The sequence below is a fragment of the Asterias rubens genome, chromosome 1 (assembly GCF_902459465.1).
Source record: "Asterias rubens chromosome 1, eAstRub1.3, whole genome shotgun sequence".
NCBI classification, from domain to species: Eukaryota; Metazoa; Echinodermata; class Asteroidea; order Forcipulatida; family Asteriidae; genus Asterias; species Asterias rubens.
The window spans coordinates 21,929,001-21,950,833 of NC_047062.1; the positions used below are offsets into that span (position 1 = coordinate 21,929,001).

At 40.4% G+C, this 21,833-nt stretch overlaps 4 protein-coding genes across 4 annotated transcripts; 3 read left to right on the forward strand and 1 right to left on the reverse strand.

The window, feature by feature from the left end:
- The first annotated feature begins 1,354 nt into the window (after positions 1-1,354).
- Positions 1,355-5,398, forward strand: LOC117287730 (organic solute transporter subunit alpha-like). Its single transcript, XM_033768268.1, has 7 exons — positions 1,355-1,427; positions 1,957-2,126; positions 2,397-2,470; positions 2,763-2,924; positions 3,460-3,556; positions 3,915-4,158; positions 4,667-5,398. The coding sequence occupies exons 1-7, from the start codon at positions 1,355-1,357 to the stop codon at positions 4,849-4,851; spliced, it is 1,005 nt and encodes a 334-aa protein (XP_033624159.1). The 3' UTR covers positions 4,852-5,398.
- Positions 5,399-6,293: 895 nt separating this feature from the next.
- Positions 6,294-12,124, forward strand: LOC117297068 (organic solute transporter subunit alpha-like). The gene is made up of 7 exons (XM_033780200.1): positions 6,294-6,819; positions 7,422-7,591; positions 8,061-8,134; positions 9,000-9,161; positions 9,502-9,598; positions 9,985-10,240; positions 10,819-12,124. The coding sequence occupies exons 1-7, from the start codon at positions 6,738-6,740 to the stop codon at positions 10,998-11,000; spliced, it is 1,023 nt and encodes a 340-aa protein (XP_033636091.1). The 5' UTR covers positions 6,294-6,737; the 3' UTR covers positions 11,001-12,124.
- A 407-nt stretch (positions 12,125-12,531) lies between these two features.
- Positions 12,532-17,062, forward strand: LOC117287881. Its single transcript, XM_033768519.1, has 6 exons — positions 12,532-12,696; positions 13,130-13,322; positions 13,500-13,741; positions 14,085-14,303; positions 14,875-14,987; positions 16,891-17,062. Exons 1-6 carry the CDS (start codon positions 12,532-12,534, stop codon positions 17,060-17,062), a joined length of 1,104 nt encoding a protein of 367 aa, XP_033624410.1.
- A 1,040-nt stretch (positions 17,063-18,102) lies between these two features.
- Positions 18,103-21,774, reverse strand: LOC117307351 (39S ribosomal protein L11, mitochondrial-like). Its single transcript, XM_033792084.1, has 5 exons — positions 21,654-21,774; positions 20,638-20,845; positions 19,694-19,789; positions 19,121-19,214; positions 18,103-18,434 (listed from the first exon to the last, which is right to left on the reverse strand). The coding sequence occupies exons 2-5, from the start codon at positions 20,770-20,772 to the stop codon at positions 18,187-18,189; spliced, it is 573 nt and encodes a 190-aa protein (XP_033647975.1). The 5' UTR covers positions 20,773-20,845; positions 21,654-21,774; the 3' UTR covers positions 18,103-18,186.
- Positions 21,775-21,833: the final 59 nt, after the last annotated feature.

Consider the following 21,833-nt stretch of genomic DNA (forward strand, 5'->3'; position numbering starts at 1 on the left):
AAAATATTGTAAGTGTTGTATATGTGCAATACAATTGAAATGATATGATATCGAGAAAACGATTCTTCCCTTCCGAGTTTGGGAAATTTTGTAAAGTGTTAGATAATTAAACAGAGATATGACTGAGAAGTGAATGAGTTGGTTTACTACTTTTGCCTGCTATAGCAGCTAAAGGCTTCCATGTAAATAAAATTTACCTTTAGTTTTGGGGGTCATAAGATCGCGTTTTTAAATTGACCCAAACCTGTTAAGATAGTGGTATTTATTTAAGTAATCTGCAAGGTATTTTTCGGACTTGGTCAGATTTGTCGATTGTTTTTGTTATCTTATTTGAAGCGCCGGTCAGAGGGGACGCACCACTTGGCGAGTTTTATCTGGGCAGTAGCCCGAAACGTGTACTATTTTAGGACATGTGTATAACTACAAATGTTTTTGTTTGGTTTGGGGTAACACCATGAGTATGTCTAGTTGCTTGGTATGTGTTTTTCTTTAGAGAACTTGTCTTGTTATAATATTCTACTACCGCGATGTAGATTTTTCGGAATCCTGGAGACTTCTCAGTTGGACAGAACTGTCCTGCTTTTTAAACTAGCGTACTACCTGGGCGGAAAATCGGCCGGGACTACTGTTTTAGGTTACAGTGAATCGTATTCGAAAACATTTCAAAAACTATTTGAAATACTTTTATAAAGCAGCAAAACACTGAATGAGTCTTTGGTTTAAGTCTCTGTTTGGAAGGTGCATCCCTACACCCAGCAGCTTGTACCCGCCATCAGGTCATCATTTCGGGCGTTACATCGCTTCAACTCGGCCTTCACAAATTGTAAACAAGTGTTAACACGAATTGACTTCAACAAATACAAAGTGATATCACGAGTGTGACTTTACTGCTTTGCTACCCCCTTATGTTCCTGACACTCTTCAAACAGGACCTTCTCATCACTTTTATTAGCCCGCTCAAGTATCCCTTTTGTCCAATGCAAGTATTTCTTGTTTGTTTTGTGATGGAAAAAAAATGTGGCATCCATAAAAATGAGTAGGAAATTACTTCACCGCTTACATGATATCGCAGGTTAGAGGAATATTGACCATCATCACTCTGTCTATAAACGGAAGAAAAAATGTAAGATTTCACTTGAAGGTCCTGACTTTGGCTGTAAGAATCTAGGCTATACTGACTTTACATCATTTTCCAACTGATATTAGCGCGTGTGAGCGAAGATTCCAGGAAAAAAAGTCACAGACTTTTTTGGAAATTTTTGGAGAGTCAAAGTGTTTGAAACTGAACGGGATCCTTCACTATTTCAGCGGTTGTATCTCTGGACGGTCTTTGGTTCACCGTTCGCAAGTCAAGATGAGTTTCCTCGGAATCACACCCGTCATTTGTAACAACTCCTTCGATTCATCCAAGGAAACATTTTACGAAGGTAAGATGCTGTTAAGATGCCTCTCTGTTTTACTTTTGTGTAAATGGTTCTCTAAAATGTGGTGTACTTTGGTGAACGTTTTAATGATGTACATTACAAATTTCACGTGTTTTCACACGATGAACAAATTGTGAATGGAAGTGTCTCTGTGACAGCTAATAGGCCTAGTGTAAGTATAGTCTGTCCCAATGAAGCCACTATGGCTCATCAGGCCTGTGTTTACATCCGGTATCTTGGCATTAAACTAACTCCCTAGCTCTCACCGGTGCCCATTTGTAGTCCTGGGTGGAGAGAAGCAATCATGACAATGTGCTTTACTCAAGGACACAAATGTCAAGATGCATAAGGCCAGGATTCGAACCCACAATCTTTAAATTACAGAACTTAATTCCACCACCCTAAGCTCCTCGGCCGCTACACCCGTAGAACTAGTGTGATGCCAGAATATACTCGACTGGCTTGGTTTGGCCCACATTTCTATAGAGAATTATGATACCAATATTTGTATGAAATTATATTCCTTTGACAGAGTTGGTTCAGAGCCCAATCTATGCCCTGATCACCACCTTCAGCTGTCTGGCCTGTGTATCAACAGTCGTCCTTTTCCTCGAGGCTTGTCACTTCACGATTTCCAGGGTACCACGTTCATCAGTTGCCAACCATCGACTCAACACAGTCATAATACTGTCCATATTTCCGGTAAAATTAAAACTGCTTTTATCAGTGTTTGTGTGTAAAATAAATAGATTACAACGGACTCGGAGAAACAGATCATGCCTACGTTGAGGGGAAATGAACTTAGTCACTGTAAACTTGCAAGTCTGAGGAAAGTCTGTGTCATTGTCTGGGTTCGAACCATACTTATTTAATGATGTCATTTGGCCGTTAGTTTTACATGTTGTAAAATTGCATTGTTGTCACATCCAATTCAGAGCATCTTACTTTGTGTATAACATTTGTTTAAAACAGGTATTTTCTGTGTGTTGTCTGCCTGCCATTCTCATTCCAGAGGCGTCTACATTCTGCCTGGCCATGGCGGACCTGTAAGTTTCTGACTCATCTTATCATTATTTAATCTAGTAATAGATCCAACAGCACCAGTAGCTTGTCAACATATGTGAATGGTGCGAACATACAAATTAACGTAATTTATAGTATATGTAAAAAAAATAGCTTGCAATTCCCAGCTGACACAATAGGTCCTAATTTTGCTACAAGGAGCAACATTGCAAAAATTGTGAAAAACATTTCGGGTTCCATTCGGACGAATATTTTTATCATGCATCTTCCTATATGGATTCATTATTCACAAATTGTCTCCTATATCTATTGCAGGTATTATTCCTTCACTATGTTCAAGTTCATCGTATTGATAGTGGATTACTACGGGGGTCACCGTAAGATGTTGGTGAAGCTTGCTGCAGAGAACATCACCTTCCCGCTCAGTGTCCCCATGCTGTGTTGCTTCAGATGTTTCAAACCTGTCCGGCTTACCAGGTATAGTACACCAAGTGTCCACTTGATTCTACACCCCCCCCCCCCTCCCCCGCCAATCCTCCCCAACACCTCACTGTACCGTCAGCACCGTTTAGTGTCAGAATAACTGGTCAAGATTAGTGGGGTTCTTGTTCGCCTAATTAATTCACTGTAACCAAAATAGTGTATGCACTCGATTAGCATGAGACCCGACTTGAACCTAGTCCAACATATGCCATTTTCGAAACCACAGTTTAGGCTTGTTCTTCATCCTTTAAAACTGCTTTAAAAACTCATCTGTTTGATGTCAATGTTGACCAGTGATATTCAACATAAACCCTACATAATTTGTATCCCTTTCTTTTGAACTGCTTTTTGGTGTCATGAGTGAGCGCCAAAGTGCCATTTTTCGGCGGATACCGGCACTTTGGACATACGACTACAACAACTACATGAACTGGTATAATGATTCCATTCTGTTGATTATTTTCTGTTGTTCCTAAACAAAGTTTATTCTTGGTATTTTGGAGATTTCGTTTTTAATTTTGCTTACCAGAAAGAGCTTCATGTGGTTGAAAGTGGGAGTGCTGCAAATAGCGATTCTGAAGCCTCTGTTGACTTTTACTCAAGCTATCATGGGCTACGCTAATCTGGTAAGAATGTTCAACTCCTTTTTATTCTCACACTCTTCTTGACAATCTTCTTTCGGGTCCGGCTAAGTTTTCTTCAACTACGTCTAGATGCGTAAAACAAAACTTCAGGCCTGAAGTCTTGCAGTATTAATTGTGTGAGAAATTACCTCTTTCTGGAAAACTACGTTACTTCAGAGGGAGCCGTTTTTCAGAATGTTTGATAATATCGACAGCTCTCCATTGCTTGTTACTCAATAGGTCTTTAATGCTAACAATTATTTTGAGTAATTACCAAGAGTGTCCAGTGCCTTTAAGGAGGAAAAACAAATAATCAAAGGCATGCTTCCTATGTGACAAAATACAGGGTCATGTACTGCAGAGTCTCTTCATTGTGGACATCGTGACCGTAGTCACCACACTGACGGCGGTCACCGCAATGAACATGATGGGTGCCAACTCCAGCATGGGCGAACTGAAGGAGAAATACTGCCTGGACGTCAAGTCGGCTATGATGAGCTCGGCCCTGATGATGGTCAGCCTACAGAAGTCTATCATCGGCATCGGCACGCTGTTCAGACCGCTCGGCTGCATCGTGCCCTTCTCGACACAACTCGTGGGCAATCGTAAGTTGAGATTTTGTCTCCTTGTGACAACTACAGCAAGCTAGTCGAAACATTGATATCAATTAAAATCTTTTCACTTTTCATGTCACCGGTCTGCACTCTTCCACGCTTAAACATTTAAACACAGGCTGTCATTTATTTAATTATTGAAAAAAGATTTTTGGAACCTTATAAAGACCTTCGACGAACTTTTCAATTCAATTCAATTATTTTGTTGGTGTGTGTGTCTTTTTACAGCGGAAAGGCCTATAATATTATCAAGTTTGAATATCAACAAAATGCCAATACATGTAAAAGGAAACGATTAAAGCAAAATGGTTATATTATTTTTGCATAGGCCTCAATTAGAGATAAATTACAATCACATTCGAGGACTCTCCAGGAAGACTACATTTTGGTGTCTTTTCCCTCAATTTTATTATAGGCCTAAATGAGAACATGATGATGATTTTTTGTGTCAGAAGACAGAAACAAATGTTGTTTTCTTATATCTTTGCATTCTTCTCAGAGTGGCAGGCTGTAGTCCTACTGGTCGAATCCACAATAATGACCATCCCAACACTCAGATACTATCGGACAGCAGACTGTAACGTGGTGGGCGTTCCCCCGCCTCTAGAGGAAGACGAAGAATTAGAGCCCAGGACGGGAGTTGGCAAGATGAGGAAATGGGTGCGCCGGCACACACTCATGTAGTGATAATAATATACCGTTGTAATCAATTGCGAGTCACTGAATCAAATATGTTTCAAGTTTGTACATTAAAAATAGGCCCATATAGGCCATATCACGCAAGGCTCTTTACGGGCTATCAGTTCCAGGCAATCTCAACGCAGGAAGAAAGGGCATTCATATTTCAATGTTCAACTATTTTTCTTGTAGATCGCAAGACAATGTTAGAAAAATTAGCATGCAGGTGTTTGCCTTTAAGTTGCCGGTAAAACTTGCATCGTGCGACAAGGCCATACAGGTGAACGCAATCAAACGGTTTTTAAGGACGCAATTGAACGGAATTTTTAAAAGCTCAGTTACTCACAACTATACAACTTCATCAAACGAATCAATGTACATCTACAATTTTAGACATTTCGTCATAGTAGCGTCTTTTAGTGTAAACTGTGTGGGTTGTTAACTTTTCATAATTAACGAGTTTGTACCTTTGCCAGTTGTCACCATGTACATGTAAGCTTTATATTTACATGATATGTACCTTATCTCTTGATTTTCTTTTATAAAAGGCAGGTCAAGTTTGTCTTGCTTGATCGTTTCTTATTGTGGCTAAAAACAATTAGACGAAAATAAACCAACATCATCATAGAGCGTGTGATGATTTATTTGGTTTATTTATTTATTTATTTATTTATTTATTTATTTATTTATTTATTTATTTATTTATTTATTTATCTATTTTATTTTATATGTGATGGGGGGGGGGGTATGGGGATCCCATTGCCACATATCGGACTGCCCAAAATCTGACGAAACAATGAAAATCTTGCACTTTCTGACACCAAATAACACAACTTAGGTACATGTACTACCGACTTTGTTTAGAATGATTGGGCTCAAGTCGATTAAAGTGTCGACAAAATCGTCTTCTTCTTTTCTAGGTCAGTGAGCAAAGGTCAAGTGAGACAAGTGATAAATGTTGTTAGGGACACTTCTTTCCAGTCAGGGTCATTGTACTTCTTGTGGTGCATTTTCTCTTGAACCTTATTATCAAAAAATGTGGTGTACATGTATATTGTACCCAGATTGAAGTCCTAGTCTCCAAATGGGGATATTAAAGGGGCACTTACGATTGGGATATCTTTGGCTTGAAAGGATACCTCCATATCCAAGTGTTGGGTAGGTTTGGGGAGATTTTTGTTGAAACAGTAGTTGTTTCGATTGCAATAAACGACGATCTCACAGAAGCGCGTAAAGTCAAATTGCATTGAGGCATGATTCGAACCGGGGTCCACAGAGGTGAGAGGCAGTGAATGAAACCACTGATGAGCCATTCTCATTGCACGACACTGTTATTTTGCCAGCAGGCTGTGTTGAATGTACTTTTTATGTTGTACGACAAGAGCCAGGTAAAACGATTACAAGTTAAGGGCAGCCAAAACAGGGTCAACAATACCGATAGCTCACTGCAACAACGTACCGTTTTATAGGCGAAGGTTTACAGGAACAGAGTGCATTAAAAAAAATACCAGTGTGATGTTTCAGTGATAACAAACAGCAATTATGCCACCTTATTAATATGATTAGTATTAGAGGTGACTGGGTACCATACTTAAGACCCCAAAAAACTGATAGCACTATTCACTACAACCCAGTAATACGAAGTCCACACGATAGCAAGCATTTCAACTTTTGCATTCCACTCAAAATAGAATTTTCTGTCCTCGTTGACAAAGTCGTGGGTTTTGCTGCTCATTGTCATCGTCTGGTCCGTTAATGAAACCTACAAATAATATTTGATGGAAGAAATCACTTTCCAGGGAGGATTGTAAAATTGACTGTTGTCGAGGGAGATATTTTTCTTCAGCCGTGACTTTTTTGGAACTGTGAAAGAAAAAAAAAATCATCGCAGGATGGGGGCTATGCTTGGGATTCAGCCCGTGGATTGTACACAAAATGGAACGATAGACTGGAATAAAGGATCACTTACAACTGGTAAGTTAAAAATGGCAGTCGGGTAAAAGTTCTGTAGACAATTTAACTTAGGCCTACTCTTCCCTTGCAAAGTTCAGTAACATCTGAAATGGTTTATACACCTTCTGTATTTACTTAAAGCTAGTTGTGGTTTGTATACGAAAGGTGACCTAAGACGGAGCTCAGAGAAAGTGATGCTTTATAGGAAAATGCTATTATTCTGAGAGGTTGGAATACTGTTACTCGCATGATATCCTTTAATGTATACAGTCCACACAAAAATAAGTTTTGGTAATGTCAACGGGTAGGTAAATAATCTGTACACTCTTACAATCGTACCTGCTTTCTCATGTATGTAGGCCTATACGAGACTAGAAGTTACTTTAGAGTTTCATAGTGTCATCATCTGTTTTAGTTCATGTTTTGTATTTATTCTAAGTTGTTTTAAATAGTTTTCTTTATAGGGATTAACAATGACAAGATCACGGGTTGGAGTTCAACTAACATTTACAGTAAAACTATACTAGGAGTAAAATCCACTTTCACAAGTACCACCCCCCCCCTCCTCAACTTTGAAGTACGGCACTTTTCTAAAATGCCCCTCTTGTTCCCACCTTTTTCAGAACTAGCCAAGTTTCCAATCTTCACCTTGGTATTTGTCTATTCCTCGATTGCTGCTATCGTCATCCTGTTTTTCTTCTTCGAGGCAGCGCTCTTCACAGCGACGAGGGTACCTCGGTCCTCGGTGGCCAACCATCGGATCAATACCGTCATCATGCTGTCTATATACCCCGTAAGTACTCGCCGCAGTATAAGGAGGTATTCGTATACGGAAGCACATTGCCGTCACCTAATTATATCGTGTACGTACACAATAACTATACGTGTACGTACACGATAATCGAAACTTATCGTGTACTTGTACGTACTGTACGTTTATGTCTATATTCCCAGTGAGTCTCACCGCAGTAAAAGATGTGAGTTCGTACGGAACGTATTGCCGCCACATGAATGAAGAAAAAAACTCCCATACCGTGTACGTACACGATAACTTATCGTAAACTCACACGATTAAAGTCCTTTAGCGTACGTACACGATAACTAATCATGATGATAAGTCCAAACATGTTGAGTTCTTATTAGGGCCTATTGATTTCAAATTCCGGATATAAGTATAATATTTGAGACATACGAAATATTCAGAATCTTGTGATTATTCCTGTGCTCTAACATATTTGTTTGTATTTATATATTACTTTCAGTCATTTATCATTTGGTCTTTCCCTGCCGTCCTTATTCCTTCTGCTGCTCAATTTTGTATGCTTCTCGCAGACCTGTGAGTATTGAACCAAACGTTAAAGGCAGTGGACACTATTGGTAATTACTCAAAATAATTATTAGCACGAAACCTTACTTGGTAACGAGTAATGGGGGAGGTTGGTAGTATAAAACATCGTGAGAAACCGCTCCCTCTGAAGTGGAGTAGTTTTCGAGAAAGAAGTAATTTTCCACGAATTTAATTTGGAGACCTCAAGTTTAGAACTTGAGGTCTCGAAATCAACCATCTAAACGCACACAACTTCGTAAGATAAGGGTGTTTTGCAATTGAGCTCAAATTGTCACAGGTTTGTTATTTCTACATATGTTGAGATACACCAAGTGAGAAGACTGGTCTTTGACAATTACCAATAGTGTCCACTGTCTTTAACCCTTGCACTTTCTTCTTAGCTAGATGAAGGTCTTTTACAAAATTGTAACCCCTGTTCCTAATGGCAATTCCTACAACTCTCTTAACTCCCTTGGAAGCATACAACCCCAAGTTTAGGGTGCGTTTTGGCGGTCGTAACCAACAACTGTTTCGATTGAATTAGCCATTGGTTATCACTGTCCAATGACCGAAATAGTTATTGGTCAAATTGGTCAACTGCCAAAACGCACCCCTTGATGAAACTTATTAATCAAACACAATAATGGCTCATCCCTATTGCCTTCCCATTTATAAAATGTTTGAGAGAAGCAATTATGGTTAAGTAAATTGCCCAGGATCGCTATAGTGACGTGAACGGGTATATAAGCCCCAGTCTGATGATTCGGCCGTCAGAACTCGAGTCCAGTGCACCAGACTAGGACTACTTGCCCACGATACACACACAAATACGTTGTTACGTCTAACCCCTAACCTTCTTTTTGCTATTTTTCAGATATTACTCGTTTGTCATGTTCAAGTTTGTGGTGTTGCAAGTGGACTACTACGGAGGGCACCGTAAAATGATGGCCCGCCTCGCCGCAAGCAAGGTTATGTTTAATATCAACAGTCCCGTGCTGTGCTGTTTGTGCTGCTTCAAGCCAGTCCGTCTAACTAAGTACGTCCACTCAATTATGAACCCCTGTTCTGATGACGTCATGAGTTGTTTACTACATTACTTAAAGGGAACATATTGCCCAGATCTTTGTGTTGTAAACAATTCGATTGTTTTCGTCCCCTATAGTGTTGATATGCCTTCTGTTTCTCATTGCCCCGAAAAATACTCTTTATTTTTAACCAGGAGCTCAAAAATATACAAAAGCAATTTCATGAAACCATACCAATTTGTTGACCTTATTTGTTGACCTAATGCAATTGACTTCTGACGTCAGTGCCATCGTTTGTTAGAAATTCTATTCGTGTGTTTTTGATCACTGGTTTTTTAATTGTCTTTATAGGAATAGTTTCTTCGTGATTAAGTTTCTGGTTCTACAGATTGCAATCCTCAAACCCATCCTGACTTTCTTCCAAGCTATTGCTAGCTTTGCAGGATTGGTATGTATTAATCTTTATTAACTAACGTTACCACTTTTACACTACGGTAAATTTCTGGAGGGTTCCATTCTTACTTCGATGTGGGACAATAACTAGAGGGCCTTAACAAAACCACGACTCCGGCTTGGGGGCAGCCGGCAATTTGAAACCCCCTATCAGGAATGTGCAGGTTTTCATAAACTGTAACGGAGCCCAAACTCATGGAGGAATCATGCTAAACCCAACAAGCCGGGTTTTCAAAAATGCTTAGGCGATATTACAGAGTTTTGCTCGTTCTGAAGCCCATTACGACTTCTTATTTCGTACAGGAAGTCACCATTGTAAAACGATCGAGCTATTATTGAGGCTAATTGATGACCGTGTCACCCTTTGAATTTCTACTGCAGAATTTGGTGGGTACCGGTGGACTCGTCCTTCAGGTCGTAACAGTCCTATCCACCCTGACGGCAGCTACCGGTATCAACATGATAACGAAGGCAACGAGCAGCACCGACCTGGAGAAGTACGACTTGAAGGGGAAGGCGGCCATGATGACCGCTGCACTGATGATGATTGGCCTGCAGAGCGCAATCATCAACGTCGTCACCGTGTTCAGACCGCTCGGATGCACTGTGCCATTCCCTTCCTCTGTCATCAGTTCCCGTAAGTTAAGTTTTCCTGAAGAGTTACTGTTTGATGTACCCCAGAGTGGCGTGTCGTGTTGTCAGCAGCAGAGTGTGGGTCCGAATCCCGGTCATGACACTTGTATTACTTGCGCCCCGGGTAAAGGGTTGGGAACGTAATGCATTCTGCTCTCCAAGCCAGGCTCGGAGAAGGTTCCTATAGTGGACGATACCTATGCCTACACATACGGACTGTGAAGGGGATAACCCTGTTTCAGCCCTGTTTCAGATAGGTGGCTGGCAACGTGCCGCTGGTGAATGTGCAGTGCAGCCCTCACCTTGAAGTGGCAGTCAGTGGCCTTGGTGTTGTTAGGCGATCTCTCATAAGATAAACAAAAACAAAGTAGACCTCTCCTGAAAACGAAAAGAGTATACTGTTCGAAACGTTGAGACCACACCGGCTCTTTTCAGAGCCAACACTCCCTCAACAGAGGTTTAAATATGGTAGTCACCCGCAAGTTTACTATTTGTTTGTAATTTCTTTCTATTTATTCACAACATGCAAAGCTTCATAGCACTTAGTAGATCTCAACCTTTGTAACCTTCATTTCTCGACAGAGTGGCAGGCATTTCTCCTCATTCTGGAGTCAACTCTCATGATGATACCGATGCTTCGGTATTACCGGACAGCGGACGGTAACGTTGTAGGTGTTCCCCCGCCCATCGAAGACGAAGAGGAGGAGGCAACATCGGGTCTGGGTAAAATGAGGCAATGGGTGCGCCGACACACGCTCATGTAGACAGACGTTTTCGGTTGAATCCCTGCTTTGACGTCACATTAAAGGCTATACATGGTCTGCCATTTTCTAGTCAAACGATCGGGTATAATCTTGAGCATGTCCTTCTGGAGCACAGTCTAAAATGCATACTACACACAGTACATGCAAAACACACTGACTCTCCCAAAACAACACAACCAGGGCCCAATTTCATGGCTCTGCTTACCGTAAGCAAAAGGATCGGCGATTACAGAAGCAGTGAATGTTGTGCTTACGTCAAGCGTATTTCACGGGTTAGAGGGAAATTTCGGCTTGTGGCATTCTACGCAGAATTCGGCGCTTGCACGTAAGCGGAGAATGTTGATCGTAAGCGCAGAATTCGGCGGTAAGCAGAGCCATGAAATTAGGCCCAGGTTATTTGGTGCCGATGACGTCATTAGGGTTGGGTCTAATTAGGAGATTTTTTTGCACTTGACCTCTCAACAAACAATCTCCTAATTAACCCAACAACCCAACTGACGTCATCAGCACCAAACAGTTGCGCCATTTTGGGTGTCACTGTTGGTTATTGTCGATCGCACCCCCTCTTACGGACACTATTCTCACTCTGTAGTATTGTTGAATTATTTTCAGTATTTTATAAGTTAAGTAAAGACAGAGAGGAAGACTAAGTAGTTTACACTTTAACTGTGACGAAACTTGAATGAAACAAACAACACACGGGGGTTTTCGCAAAACACCTTTTTGTGTTCGAAACTTCCATGTGCTTTTAATTAAAGATGTACATCTTCATTCGAGATTTTCTTTTTACAATTTCCACTGGTATCAAAAATACTAGTATTTGAAAACAGGAAATTTAGTCACCAGGCCTTATTTTTCTGTATTGATTGGTTTATCCGTCCCGTGTGATTTTTATAAATTAATTTGAATTAATTATAATATTTTCATTGTTGTACAAATCCTTCGATGGCAGTTTTTCGTACTTTTGTATTTCCTTGACAGCTCAAGTTATTCATTACATATCTAGCCTTAAGATTTTAAATATATAACGATGAACAGATAATTACTGTTGTCAAAATTGATTTGTTTTTACATTATAACCGGTAGATCAGTGAGATAATTGCAAACTTTCATTAAACATCATGCTTGATACGTTAACAGTAATTTTCGATTTACAACTATAGTGCTAATGTAAGTGTAACTTGATTTTGACGGTGTATCTTTCAAGGATGTTGACGAGACGCTCGCTTTAAACGTTTTCTTGAAATCACAGTTGAAATTAAAAAGATTGTAAATGTTGACGCGTTGTAGCCAATGGAGAGAGAGCGCTAAAATCAAAACACAAACAGTTGCATGTGACTGTGCGGCGCGAAGCAAATGTTGGTGACGCAATAATCAATATGCACCGTTGAGCAATTGTGACGCAAGAACTTTCGCGTGAAGTATGAACGCTAGAGACGGTTGTGTGGCTTAAAAACTAATAGACCCCATCACCGCTATTCTGTTTAAAAAGTGTTGTAGATGCCATTTCTTAAAAATTGAAAGTTTGAGTATGGGTTGTACTAAATCAAGAGTTGGTCCGATGCCGGCAAAAAGGACGAGGGCAATGAAGGGTGCAAGGTTTTCCATCACAAACCGCGTCGCCTCGAGGGGCAATACTGGCCGTACTCCGGGGATGAAGTTGTGGAGGCGGATCATTCATTTCCGGAAAGTGAAGGTGTGTATGGGAGTGTATTCCTTTATAATTGAGTGATCGTCAATGTTGGCCCACCGGGTTCTCATCCTGCCCATCAGACCGTTTAATACTTAGGCCTACTTGATGATAAGACGTGTCGTGACCGGGCGGTCTAGTGCGCACAGTGGTGGCTGATTCTTCACAATCTGGTTTCAAATCTTGGTCCCAGCATAGCACTTGTGTCCTTTAGCAAAACACTCATTTTTCCTTGGCTTTTATGTCCTCTAACTTATGGATCCATGAAGTAGAAGTAGAATTAGAAGTACATGTATAGTTTTTGTTATTAAATTATAATAAACAAGTCTAATCTAGAAATTTGTGCTCAAACTTTATTCTTAAATGAACTGAAGAGAAACGTTTTGAGGACTCGCATAAAAATTGCATGACATTTCAAACATTGGTTTCCCATGTCTAGGTTTCACCAATGACTCACCTTGGTGGTGGAGACATTGCTGCACATGATGAGAGGAGATTGTCCCGCTTTAGTTGCCGAAGGAATACTCGCCCCGTGGAGTCTTTGCTCTACACGGCCAACAACCAGCACAATGGTGAAGCCGCTGTAGAGAATGCCGTGCTACATCGGAAGCTGACAGTATTACCAGGCCAACGTAAGATAGAAGGTTTACCCGTACATCAACCTAATAAAAGAGCAACAGATGTAGAGAAATTACTTCAGATAATGTAGTTATTATCACTGCGATCGACGATTTCTATACCAATACGTCTAGGTTGTGCAGAGCTGTATTTTACGCTGTATTTTAAGCTGTTCCATTTTTCGTTTTTAGATCTGAACGAAACTCAAGCTGGAATCCTCCATGAACTCCGAGGTATTGGAATATTGAATGGACAGGCATCTGCCACTGGTTCCATCTCATTTACCGTGGACAATGACCTCCAGTCAGCTCTGCCTCATACACGCCGTCCTCCCGCTCGTCTAGCCCGGCTGGAGAAGACGCCCGTGGTGCAGGACTTGAGGACGGGCGAACATCTGCGAGAGAAGATGGAAGCTAATGAGAGAAGACGAAAGGTACGGTGTTGCTAGTGGCTTCAGTCTGTTGGGCGTTCAATGTTCCTCATACACTCCAAAACAGCTTTACCCCCTCCACAGTCCAGAAGGATGTAGGCATGTGTGTCATCCACTAGAGCTTGCTGGTAGTGTTGCTCAAGGGCACAAGTGTCACAATTGGGATTTGCATCCATACGCTGTTGCTGAAACACCAGAGCTTGAGTCTGATATGAACTAGACCCCTCAGCCACAATATACCGGCACTACAAACATTAGATGGGAAAGAATTACATTCATTTCACTCTGTAAAGTGTCAATCGAAATTAAACTTGACCCTTTTTTTTACTATTTCCCCTCCTTTCAGATCAAGCAAGACGAACTTCTAGAGCGTCTTCGTGCCCACTCTCGCCAAGCGGTCCACCACAACGAGGTTGCCGCACAGACTGAGCGGAGTCTCCAGCAGCGAGTCGCTGATAAGATCATCGAGAAAGATATTGCCTTCAACAAGAGAGTGGAGAAAATGATTGCAGATAGAGAAGAGAGAGTCCGGGTCAAGTCCCGCATGGGAGACCACGCTAAAGAGGTTAGAGTCAACCAACATTTTTAGAAACAGAATGCTTGACACATATTATGGGTGAAACCGACACATAGGCTATAAGTGTCGGCCCCCAGCTAGGATCCGGAATCTGCATGGGTCAATTCTGACCCTAGAGTTTGTAGACTGTACATCCGTCCCGTCGTTAAAAGAAAATACAGTCTTTCAGTCCTCAAAAGTGCTTGATGAGTTTGCTAATTTAAACTGGGTTTATTTGTCAAGCAAATTAGATATTGAGCATGCCTACCACTTCCACGACGTGTTTACCATTGGGTGCCGAAAATTGGCACGGTGTACCCCTCCAATTTAGTGTCTTAACTGTGTCGATGAATCGTTTACTTTCGATGATTTTGATGGGGGTCTGTGCAAGAAGAACAGAGTGTGTGGGAAACTTTGGGTGTTTTTCGTTAGGGGCACGAATTTCCTCTGCCACAAATTGCGTTGTTTGACTGGTGGCATCTTCATCTTCAACTACGAGGAGGAAGATACTCCAAATTGAAATGGTGCTTCCCTTGAAGAGACTGTGTATTACTTACATTAAGGTTTGATCCATCCCTAGGTTGTCGAGATTATGGATAAAGAGTGTCAGCTGCGAGCAGCGGTCACTGTAGCCAAGAAACAAAAGATTGTCCAGACAAATCTTGAGCGTCACCGTCGTCTCCGATCGAACAGGTAACCCAGCCCATCCCTGGATATCAATAATAGCTGTCAATTTCAGAAGGATGTGTAAGATAAAACCGTGAGCTATCGCCGAAAATCCGAAGCGAATATGTCCACGCAATAAAAATAAAAATCCAAGATACACTGTAAAAAATTACCGTAATTGTACGGTAAAAAGCACGTAAATAATAATAATAATAATAAAAAACAGTATAGCTACGGTGTTTTACCGTAACTAGATTTTTCCATGACTTTACGGTGCAACCCCGTAAATACCGGCTCACAATGCACCATGGGATTGTTTACAAATATTTACCGAAATTTTTACGGTGAAAAGTACGGTGGAACCCGTAAATAATGGCTCGCAATGCACCATGGGATTGTTAAATAAAATCACCGTAATTTTTACGGTGAAAAGTACGCAAACATCTACGGTGTATTTTATATATAAAACAATTTCCTTGACTTTACGGTGTAACCCCGTTAATACCGGCTCGCAATGCACCATGGGATTGTCTAAAAGGAATGACCGTAATTTTACGGTGAGACGGTGAACTACCATTCTCGCTTTTGCTCGCAAGCCTTTTACGGCCAAAATCCGTATCTGGGCACACCAAAACAACTCTAGGGATCATCGCGCACGCGCAATGCTTACGAGGAAGTTCAGGCGGGGTGACTATAGAGTAACTAGATTTACCCACTTTTTGTACTCTATTGTACAATCCCGTGCTCATGGTGTATTACTTAAAGGTATGATACATCATTGGTTTTGGTTCTGGAAACAATGAGTTCATTCCAATTCCAGTCGTCTAGTTTTCAAAATACCCATCATTGGTAACCTGTTAAGGTTTCGATTTCATCAGTTATTCTATGTGGATGTTTATATTGTGTTATGAAGACCACTAAATGCAGCGTCTGAATTCGAACAGTGCAAATCGAAAGCAGTTGTTGCCTTTTGATGGTGTTCAGAACTTTTCTTGAATATCAGCATTTAAGATGGAACTATTTTGAAGGGAGATTATTATCTCATTTGCAGTTTTATGATGAAAATTATTTAGAATTATATTTCTTGCCAAATTATTTTGATAATTACCAAAGCTGTATCGTACCTTTAACATATAGTTATTTTCCACTTTTTAAAATACAATACCATTGGAGTAATTATACTATTGTAATAAGCCATTACAATTACGGTCAGTTTCCACTTTTTCAAATACGGTTCCATGGCAGTAATATCAACGTGTAATATACCGTACGAATCACGGCACTCTGTAACCTCGTGTACGGTTTTACACCGTATTGACAGCCTTATCACCGTAAAAATCACGCCACACCGTAACTTCATGTACGCTTCGCACCGTATATTGACAGCTTTCTCACCGTGAAAATCACGGCACACCGTAACTTCGTGTACGGTTTGCAACGTAAAAATTACGGGAATCGGTTGGCATCTCGCTGCACAACCGATTCCCGTAAATTTTGCGGGAATTTTTTTTACAGTGTAGGAAAACAAGAGTTACTGCAGTAACGCTTCTCAGATTGAAGTTTGGGGATAAAAACTGCCCTAACCACATTACTTCGAAGTAAAATGATTCTCAAACTGCTTTATACAATCGAAAGCTGTTGTAAGCTTCTAATCAAGTAATTTTCTATTGCCATTAAATTTTAAGAGTGATTTCCAAACGTATACTTTTCCTTAAATTTGTTTTTCACACTTTGAATACAATTTTTCACCAGAAATTAATTTGATCAATGTCACGCATTTCGCCGCTTTAAGCCCGTAAAACATCCCTCCCTCTCCTGCTCCCTCTACTTAATTTAGAGTGAACACTATCACGCGGATCCTTCAAAACCGTGTACAACTTTTCAAAAGTTCCTTGAAGTTTGAAGCCGAACACACCCTTCCTTTCTTCAGGGTGAGATTGAGCCAGAGACACCGCGAGAACGTCCGCCGTGCCGTAGCTCGGCGCCTCGCTGAGCAGGAAGAGCACGCCGAGTCTCAGATGCAATACTACGGGGAGATCGAGACGGCAAGGTTCAGCGACGACGAAAGCGTCTTGGACCCAGAGTTGCAGTGGCTCATGTAGACTCAATGCTTTGGGAATTAAGGGGTTTGAAATCCACTTATCTAGGGGCGCGCTTTTTCACTTTTGTGGTGGACTTTCTGTTTCAATGTAGTGGGAGCTTTTAAAGAAAATTTTCAACAAGCGGGGAGTGGGTGGGGGTTAATGGAGGGGGCAGTTTCACTTTATAAGGTTACCCCTTCCAAGGTTGCCCCTTCCAATATGCCTCATTATAACCCTCTCTTCCCCGCCCTCCCCCCCCCCCCCCCCCATCACATTAAAAATATTTGATCACAGATGAGGAGTGCCTTCTTCTTATCAATGCTCAGTGAATCACTATCGTAGAAAATTTCCATACATATGTTTTTTTACAAAAATGAAAAGGGGGAGGGGCAAAATCTTATCAATTTACTAGAGCAAGAATGTTGCTTCAATTTCATGCACAATTGATTGTATCATATTATGGCAGCCTAGAAACACAGCAAGACAGAATAAATCAAGTTATTTCTTAAGATATGTAGGTAAATAATTTATTGTGCAACTTTCAAAAACAACTTATAGAGCCATAAGAATACTGCTGTATTTAACAAATCATGCAAATTAACCAAAATATTTGATAGAAATTTAACAGAAAACCACTTTGTAATGATTCACTCGGTTTTTTTAAGTCAGTATTAAAAACTCTCTTATAACATACCTCAATGCCAAACCATTGAGCTAAAATGCAAGAACTTTTGTCACTCACAACATTGCAGAATTTGTTTTGTTTTCTGAAAATACACCTTCATCTTTGTACAGGACAGGTATTATGGTTTGAATTTGACTTTTCTCCAATATGAATCTGTGTTTAACCAAACTAAGAATGTGAGTATAAGTAACTCAGGTCCCATTTAAAATCATTATGTTCTAGTAAAAAGAGGCCATACAAATATTGTATGGGCATGATCAAGTTCAATATATGAAAATTTTACATCGGGGATAAAGAATACTAATTTTGTTTTTTAACCATATACATGTTGTACACCGACGTGTGTTAGCATTGTATACTCGGCACTTTCCTGAGCTCTGTGGAAAAAACCAGGCATATTACTCTGGTGGGATTTGAGTTCCTTTAACATAACAGAAAATAAACAAAGTTTTGAGGTTTCTCAAGATAATCGGTCTAAAGCTCTCTTTTCATCCAAGGCCTTCCTCGTCTCTGCAACCTCCTCTAAGAACTGTTTATATTCCTCAGGGTCAAGGTCCCGAACTATCTGGACTCCCACTGAGCGACAGGTTCCGATGATCTGTTTACAGACATCTTGAAGGCTTAGGTCCTGCAGAGGACTGTCTTGGTGTTTGATTTTGGCGATTTCGTAGACGTGCTTGAGAGTTATCTTGCCGAAGACCTGTTTGCCTAGTAGATAGAGAAAGTGGAGAGCAATAATGGTGTCATTAGCTCCTTTAGTATATTTGTATGTATGACTGGTTCGAAAGCTTGTAAATTGCACAAATTGACAGAGAACAATTTGTGCAAGGACAACAGGGTTAATCTTTTTTACAAATGCTTTTCTGTGTTTGTGTTGTTGATTGTGCTAAAATTTCTTTGAACTTTACACTCTTGAATTATCAACCCATACAAGCTCCTGGGAAAAAAAAAAAAAAAAAATTCCTTGGAAATAGCTACCCCTGCATTGGAGTAGGGTTATGGAAGATAACCCTAAGGGTTAGCATCTTTGAGTGTACCTTTTCCCCAGAAAAAAAAATTGCATCAAATGTGAAACGAACATTGGGTGGTACTAGGGTTATAGTTTTGGGAATTGGCTTGGTAGTGTGGAAAGGGCTAAAGATGGCCCCAGGATGACATAAACTCTTTGCATAAAGGCAGTGATTAACTACTACTCAAAATAATTATTAGCCGAAGTGACGTAGTTTTCGTAAAAGAAGTAATTTTCCACTAATTTGATTTTGAGGTCTCAAAATCAAGCATCTGCAAAGCACGCAACTTCATGTGACAAGGGTATTTTTTAGCTCAAATTTTACACCAAGTGTGAAGACTGGTCTTTGACAATTACCAATAGTGTCCAGTGTCTTTAAGCTTACCTGCTTCGTGAACTCCCCTGTTCATACCAGCCGCCTGCAATAAAAGGTAGGCAGATGGTGGCGTTCTCATTTCGATATCATACGTTCTATCCGGCTGATGGGGATAAAATTGTGACTTATTATTGCATCATGCGAGGCACAAATACTTGGTGATAACCCATACTCAAATAATAAAGGCAGTGAAGCCCCTTTTAAATCTTCCCTTCTTCATTCTGATAAGATGACGGTTCGCATTTACACCATGTGTTAAACGTTTCGGCAAGTGTGTGGTTCTGAGATGAACCATAGGTTTACTCAACATTCCAAAGTGTGATGTGGCCAACCTAGGGCTAGGTAGCTCAGTTGGTAGAGCACTGGTACGTTAATCCGGAGGACGTTGGTTCAATCCCGATTCAGTAAATTTGTATTTGTTCAAACCCAAACTATTTCAAACGTACCCTGTCAGTGTCCCTTGTGGTTTATTACTTGATATTTTATAAAATGTTGGTATACCTTTGAACAGAGCCCTTGCCTCCCACAGAATTGAAATCTTGAGGGGAAAATAGTAGCAAGGAATAGATTTCCACAACTTACATTTATATGGATGTAGCAGGGAAGTGGAACTCCGTCTTTGATGTGACTCGTCTTCTGATTGAAGTCTTTACAGAACTGGCCGATTGGTATTCCCCTCTGTGGAGACAGAAATAATGTTACATGAATATAATAATTTAAAGCGATGAATGGTCAATCCCCGTCTTACATATGTGATCTTGTGCAGCCATATGTTCCAACACGAGAAAATCTACGCTCTGCAGACAAATTTCTCCTTGAAGAACACAGGGCACGCAACTCTTGGGGAGAGCGTTCGTTTCTAGTCGCAGCAGCAAAGATATGGAACGGTCTTCCACATTACATCCGGACAGCTGTCACAACTGATACATTCAAATCAGCACTCAAAAACACATCTGTTCAACATCCGCAAATAATCATTGCCTTGACGAGCATAATGACTATAACTTTTTTTTGAGATATTTTGGAGCTAAGCTGACTAGGGTGCAGATTTTTTGAGCAAGCGCCATGAGCGCCTGCATTGGCAGATACCGGCGCTATATAAGACTTTGATTATTATTATTATTAAAAATATGTCTTTACATTTATTTTTTTGAGAACATTGTTACTCTTCATGTGATAAATGGCTACCACTTCACTCCTTGAGCAGAATTTCAACAAGCCCTCTATCAAACCCCACTTCAAAGAAAATTGTTGATAACTTTCTTTGCTGACTTAAAACTGGATTCCCAAATACAGTTAATCAGAACATATTTTGTTGAATATTTATACTTATGAGTGAACAAGGAATTGCATTTTCAATTTTAAGCGTTCATCCCAAAAAGGATTCACCAAAACTGCTTTTTTACAAAGTTTGAAAAACTATTTTGGTGAATCTTTTTGCCATTCTCTAACGGGAGAATTTCTCAACAACAAGGCTTACTAATTGTTGATTATAATAAAAGAAAGATACGCTAAAGTGAACTCACCTGACCCAAAATGGGTCCGAGTGGGGGTCCTGGGGCAGCCCGCCCTGCCCTGATGTAAGAGCGGATTGTATTGCCATGTTCTACTTTTTTAGCTGCATCCTTTGCTGCCTTCACAGCGCGTGCAGCTTTTGACATTATGGGATGATGCAGTCAATACTTCCCCGAGTTTGGGGGAGATTCTTCAAATGTTATCACTTCCTTTTCAACTCTGAAAATAGGTAAAAGAAACAAAACAGTTATTTCTTACAATACATTAGGGAATATTTCTGCAGCATGCCACCAACTTTGATGTTTTTTACTTTTTCCCCCCAATAATTTATAGATAGGCCGACAAAGGCTTTGCATTGCTTGCAGGTACAAAAGGCGAAGGATTTTGTGACACCTACCACCATTTTAAGCCGTTGTTACATGTTATTTATACAGCTAGCTAGGTAGGGCTAGGTAGAACTGTACAATTCTGCCCGGTTTTCTGACACAATATAATTCGGTTAACCCTACTGTATCTGTTCTTGACACAGACAGTGCAATAAAATAATAATAATCAAAATAGACAGTGCAATAAAATAGGGGTAATCTTCCGGTCGTCGCCACCAATTTATCCGCCGTTAATTAACTCCAAAACCACTGAATTTTTTTCTTACCTTAGAAGAAGGGTTAACGCATATATACATCCAGAAAAAAAAGAGAGAAAAAAAAAAAAAGTGCCGGAAGTTGGTGGCGACGACGTAAAATTTTTCCTGGATAACTTTCCGTATGGCGCCACCACTTTTTCACTCATTTTTACAAAAAGGGATATCTCATTGAGGTAAATAAGATACTATATTATTTCATATCGATTGAAAAAGTGGTGGCGCCATACGGAAACTTTTCCTTTTTCCTAAAATAGACAGTGCTCTCCGTTGTTCCGGCAGACACAGCACAGTGACCTGACACTGTGCAGTGCAGTGGTGGTACTGTACTGACTACTGGCACCTTGTTAATAAAGATTGTTCTTAGAGTCTATAAAAAATACAAACCGTGTGCAGTCTGAGCATTTTAACAATCCCAAATCAGAGAAACGGTGGCGGATTATGTCACAATTGTAAATTTTCGAGCAACACTGGAATGTTTTGTAACCAATCTGCACTGCACACACACAACTTCCAGTTGTCAACGGGCGCCGCCATGTTATTACCCTAGAGTACGATGTGCTATTA